General features: G+C 48.3%; 1 protein-coding gene across 2 annotated transcripts in view; it reads left to right on the top strand.

The window, feature by feature from the left end:
* The first annotated feature begins 918 nt into the window (after positions 1-918).
* The window catches only part of LOC120372166 (schwannomin-interacting protein 1), a 116,301-nt gene continuing 111,219 nt past the window's right edge, over positions 919-6,000 (top strand). The window contains exons 1-2 of one of the 2 annotated variants that reach the window (XM_039489001.1): positions 919-1,302; positions 1,641-2,231. In XM_039489001.1, the coding sequence (XP_039344935.1) occupies positions 1,659-2,231 (573 nt within the window). In that variant the 5' untranslated portion in view covers positions 919-1,302; positions 1,641-1,658. Of the gene's footprint in view, positions 1,303-1,640; positions 2,268-6,000 lie in introns of both variants that reach the window. The other variant, XM_039488999.1, reaches the window with a different exon arrangement.

Raw genomic sequence — 6,000 nt, 5'->3', positions numbered from 1 at the left:
TGAGTGTTTTTAGGTGATTTTGTATATAGGATTTAGGCTACTAAGTGACTTAAACACTTATGACATTTTTAGCCTTTATTTTTACAGTAGGAGGGACATTTTACAGTATGGATATGCCTTGTACAGTGAATAGGAACCTTACTGTCCCCCTGAGCAGAATATAGTCCTCTGGGAGAAGGTTTCAACCACTAAACTGTTACTATATTTGTACTAAATTTATTGTGTTCTTGAGCACTCTTCTCTCATAGAACTCAAAGTAATGGAGGAGGGTAAGCAGTGAAACTGAGAGTCACAGCTGGGGAAGTAGACTGGGTAGTGAACCTCTGGCTGAGCTGGGCCTAGAACCCCAGTCTGATTCTGAACCAGGCTTTCTTTACTCAATCTTAGTTAAAAAGCCAAGAGAGTTGAAGAGAATAATAATATGACATTGCTTAGCTGGGTGCACTAAGGTACAGCTTGTGTGTTACATTATTGCAGGCTGCTATATAAGTCAGGCATTAATTGCTCCAAAACGTTCTTTAAAATTATTCAAAGAAACCTTATACATCTGAGACAGAGGTATGATTGCAAAGTGTGCTGGGCTACTTGCACTGGTTGGTACATGTAGATACTGATATTATGTGGCCTTAGTCCTCATTTGCTATAAACTCTTTTTGTGTGGCTTTTGTAATAATAGACTTAATTCATGGCTGCAGGCGGTTCAAACTGTGCATGCTGGAGGGCCCGAAAAAGAAAGCAAATGAATGAGAGCTCAAGGGGTGGTTGGATTCCTGCCAGCTCACAACACGTTTATCAGAAGCTGCTCCAAAGTTCATAGGATCACAATGTGTTTCTCTTCCCACAAAAAAAAGGGGGGAATTTGTGACCGTGCCTTACCCGAGTGCAGCTTATTGTTGCCGGGCCAGGTTCCTGTGTGCACATGGTTAGAGGGTGCAGCTCTCGGGGGTTTGCCTGGGAAGGAGCAGTGAGAGGAGAAACAGCCGTTCCAGACCCCGCCTGAGCTGCAGCGCTGCGCCGTGCCCGGCTGTACCGCAGGGGGCGGTGTGAGCACCAGCCTCCCCGTTGCTTCTTACGCCGGCAGCGTGGGGACGGGACTTCATGCCACGGCTGCCGGCCGAGCTCCCTCCCGCACCCCCCGTTTCGCTGCGCTGCCGGCGGGTCCCCGGCTCAGCGGCTGGACGCGGCAGCCGGGACGTTGCCGCCGCCGCCGCCAGAGGAGCCAGTGGCTGAGCTATGGGGCCAGCCGCCTCCTGACCACACCATGGAGCCCTGACGAAGGCGTCTGCCCCTCCCCTCCCGGGGGTGAGCGCCAGGATCCCGGGGGGGGGGGCACGAGACCCGCTCCCCCAAAGCGGGCGGAGAACGGGCGCAGATGCTTCCTCCGGCCGGAGCGCGGGGGCGGTGGCAGGAAACTTTGGGAGAGTCGGGGAAGCCCCTGGCCTGGGGGTGGGGTGGGGGTGAGAGCCCCTAGAGCAGCCCCCCCCCTTTGCAAATCTGGACGCGGCGCTAGCTGGGGAGGCACATCCGTGGCCGGGCTTTCTGTGCCCGGAGGCGATGCGCTTCCCGCGGGCGGCGGCCAGACAGGAGGCGGCTGGTTCCTGCTCTCTAATCCGCTGCGTGTTTCCTTCTCTCCCCCTCAGGATTACCGCGAGGATGGGATGGATTTAGGAAGCGACGCGTGCAGCAGCCGCTCCAGCTCCGAGTCCAGCTCCAGCAAAGTCACCCCTTGCTCGGAGTGCAAATCCTCCCCCTCCCCCAGCAGCCTGGACTTGGCGGCCCTGGAGGACTCGGAGGAGGAGGGGGAGGATTACCTGGGGTACGGCAGGACGGGCACTGCCGCGTGGGAGGAGGACGGGCTCTGCACCGCCGGCTGCGATGCCAAGGCTGCCAGGCGAAGGAGTTTGGCGGAGGAGCTGGAGGATGTGAGAAGCACCAGCGCCTCCAACACCATGCCGCCCCCCGCCCCCAACGGCAACCCCCCGGCCCAGGACCTCCGGCAGAACGGCAACGTGGTGCCCCCCAGCCGCAGGACGGGACACCGCGGGGCAGGAGGGCGCAAAGCCCAGCCGGCTGTGGGGAGGCTCCGCGGCGGAGGGGGGGTCGCCCCCGGGCACCCCTTGGACAGCTCCACGGGGGGCATTTGGCTGCAAGAGCAGGAGCCCCAGCTCCCGACTATGGACTGGGAGGCTCTGGAGAAACACCTGGCAGGGTTACAGTTTCAGGAACAGGAGGTACGAAACCAGAGCCAGAAAACAAACTACACCTCAGTAAGTTGGTCCCCGTTATCCGCAAGGTCTGTGGCTTTGGGGCGGGAGCGAGGGAGGGCGAGTCGGAGGACAGGGAATTACTTATGGTGACAAGGCATGTTACTAGGCAGTGAGTCACACGTCCCTCGCAGAGATCCATACGGAGCATTGCCATAGATGGTAATTGGGCAAATCGCTGTTGCCCTTTAATTGTGACGGTTTTTTTTTTCCATCCTTCCAACCTGGGAGGGCAGCTTATTGAATGCAACATTGTTGCTAGTAAGAAGCTTCATTGTGTGTGAATCTAGCTCTGTCCCCTTTCTTGCAGATCTGCAAAGAATTTCTGTCTTTCTGCAGCCTCTTTCATTTGTTCAGCTTTTGGAAGGAATTGCTTGACTCTGACCTGCCCGCCCCTGGCTTGGATCAGGGAGCCAGGGTGTGTGTCTGTTGAACAGATCAAGCTGGTGACTCAGTGACCATTTGTAACGTATTGTGAATTCTGAGATTTTGGTGGGGCTCAGTGGCACTTCCTGTTTCTTATCAGACAGACACCTGGCTGGGTACAGGAAAGCCAGACAATGGGGGTGGCATCAGGAGTGGGTGGAATACACATAAACAGGAGTCTTAGGCCATCTAGTATAAGGGTTCTCAACCTTTTTCTTTCTGAGCCCTCCCGCCACACACATCACGCTATAAAAACTCCATGGCCCACTTGTGCCACAATAACTGGTTTTCTGCATATAAAAGCCAGAGCTGGCATTAGGGGGTAGCAAGTCAAATAGTTGCCTGGGCCCCATGCCACAGGGGCCCCCGCAAAGCTAAGTTGCTCAGGCTTCAGCTTCAGCCCCAGGTGGCAGGGTGGAGCTCAGGGCCATGGGCTTCAGCCCCATACAGTGGGGCTTCAGCTTTCTACCCTGGGCCCTAATGAGTCTAATGCTGGTCCTGCTTGGTGGCACCCTTAAACCTGCTCTCGGGGCCTCCCAGACCCCTGGTTGAGAACCACTGATCTAGTACACTTCCCAATATGGCCCTGGGGGCGGGTCTCTCCTTTTTGAAGGGTGTTTCCCTGGTTGCTTTATTTTGAGGTATAGCAACAATTGCAACCCAAGCATTTAAATCTGTACCTTAGCCGAGAAGGATTGCATACTTTAACCTAGCAGTCCTAGCTAAAGTATGTGGCAACAGTTACAATATGCTTGTCATTTGGTACCTTGCCTTGGGGTGTGGTTTGAGTATACAGGGCCTCAGGCTACTGGAAATTGGATGCCTGCACTTCGACTTTAGAGCATGAGTACAAGTAAAAACATTTCTCAGTGTAAATGGTATTGCTAATACTAAAAGAGGGAAGGGAATGTTTTCTTTGCCTAGCAGAACCTGGTTGTAAGACCCCCACTTTGTGTTTCAAATGTGTTTCCTTTAATCACTGCTGTATAGCAGATTTTCATAGCTATTCTTTTCATCAGCGTTCAGCAAATATCTTAAAGCAGCAACCAAAAATTATCATTGCTAGACACAGTTATTACAGTGTTAGAAAAAAAACATCTCCTGGTTAGTGTCTATATTTTATTTGAAACAGATTTTAGAAAGTATGAAGCTAAAGAACAACATTTTGCTTGTATTCTGTTGCAACTGCAACAAATAATACAATGGCTTTTAGTTTCAACAATAAGAGATGCTGATGTTACTTCATTTTAAGTATGGCCTATCCTTGATGATGATTTTATATATGCTGTGAAAGTTGTCTTTGTGTGTGAACGTATGTATGTGTGTGAATTTAGTTGCCTATTCTTTGAGCGATTAAATGGCGTTGGCTTCCCTAAACAGCTCTGCCAATGAACTACTCCTAACTGGCCAGAACAGTGGTATTCCAGTCCCGAGCTGCTGTTGAGCAGAGACTGTCACACACAGTAATGGCCGTTAATTTTATTTTATTTTTTGTGTGAGAGCTGAACAAAATCACCTAAAACATCAAACACGTTTTCATTTGTAACCTGACCCAGAACTGGAACCCAGTACTCCAGAGATTTAAGAACCACAGTCAAGATGGAAACTAATTCAATCATATAACTATTTGGAAGGACAAAAACAGTATATTGTGAAATCTCATACTATATGATTTAGTATACAAAGTAATAATTTTGGAGTCTTTCAGGAAGAAAAAGAAACTAGCACATATTTACTCTCCAGTAAGCAGTTGTCAGTGGTGGCTTGGGTGTACAGCATTCTGTTCAGGGAGATATGAAATCCCATTCATTAAGAATTGTTTTCATAATATGTAAATTAAAAGAAGGCATGACATTCCCTGAACTTCTCTCTAAAACCATTGGAAGTACATTCAAAAACTGCTTTAAAACGGATAGTAAGACTGATGTATGCTCCGTTAACCTCCACCTTATAACTTCACTTTCCTAGGGCTTGATTCTGTAAGGTGCTCTGCAACCTCACTTCTTACTGATATCAGCTGAAGAAAGGGTGCTGACTACTTGCAGCATTGGCCTTCTAGTTAGGCATCTAGGACTTTATATCATACTTACTGTCTGTGTTTTGAAATGACTTTGAATGAATCATTCCTTGACTATTACAAATGATTTTTTAAAAATCTTGTGGTTATTGGATATTGTAATTAGGACAGTCTGGTAGCATCACAGCTGCCACACAATGCATTTTTAAAAGACCAGACTTGGAACTAAGGGTAAGCTAATAACAGCAGCCTGTAGAGAGTGTGGGAATAAAATCACTGAACCCAGGACTTTTTGGGTGCTCTTGTAATTGATAGTGGCTTATTCAGAAACTCCGCTTTTTTTTTTTTAAAGTCGTTTCTATCCTTTATTGTTATGATGATGATCTCACCAATGTAAACTGATGTACTCTTACTTTTGGTCACTCAAGCTTACAGAAAACCATCTCTAACTCAGCAGCAGCAGCAGCAAATGTAGGAACTCTTCCTTTCTAGTTGGGTGCTTGCCTAAGTGAGGTGTTACCCTGAAAGATTTTTGGATCATTGCCATTTGTAATAATTTTAGCACTTACATTTAAGAAAAAATGCTAATTGGAGCCAATGCACTAAAAAACAAACCAAACATTATCTGTCTTGGACCGACTCTTCCCTTTCTCCAAACCAGAATCCTCCCACTACACTACCTGTACTTGGCGTAGCACCTTGCCTCCTGCCTGGAGGATGAGCACATAGCTCCTCTTTATTTAGCTGCTACAAACATTGATCACTATGCAAGGGATTCCATGGAAGCCTGATCTGTGCTACAGAATCACACTGTTGTTCCAGTGATGGAAGTTGCAGTTTGGGTGCAGTACAGGCCCACACAGACACACAGCATTCCTTGTAAGTACTGCAGTAGCACTGCCTTCTGTAGATCAGATCAGGCTCGCATCTCCAGAGACACAGCACATACACATCTTCTTTCTCATTGCTGACCTGCCTGTCAGCTCAAGCTCACAGTTGGCATTTCCCGTTTTTATAAATGTATCAGTGTTACGGTATGTGAAGTACTGGAAGAATTCCTGATAATTGTAATCAATTTCCCCCCCTGCAGTTTTCCAGCATCCTTGGGAACAACAATATGTGTAGCTCATTGTGGCGGCCTTTCTCTTTTTCCATGCATATTTCTGTTGATGTATTTGAACATTTATTTGGCTTATGTGCTTCAGTTTTGTGAATCCATCAAAACCACTAAGCTACTACAGGAATCTCATTTCTGTGATCTCAGTCCTGGATCTGTTCCTTCTAATTAGCATC

This window comes from Mauremys reevesii, linkage group 9, assembly GCF_016161935.1.
Source record: "Mauremys reevesii isolate NIE-2019 linkage group 9, ASM1616193v1, whole genome shotgun sequence".
Lineage (NCBI taxonomy): Eukaryota > Metazoa > Chordata > Testudines > Geoemydidae > Mauremys > Mauremys reevesii.
Note: the sequence above shows the minus strand (reverse complement) of the source record. Positions and strands in the feature narration are given on the sequence as shown.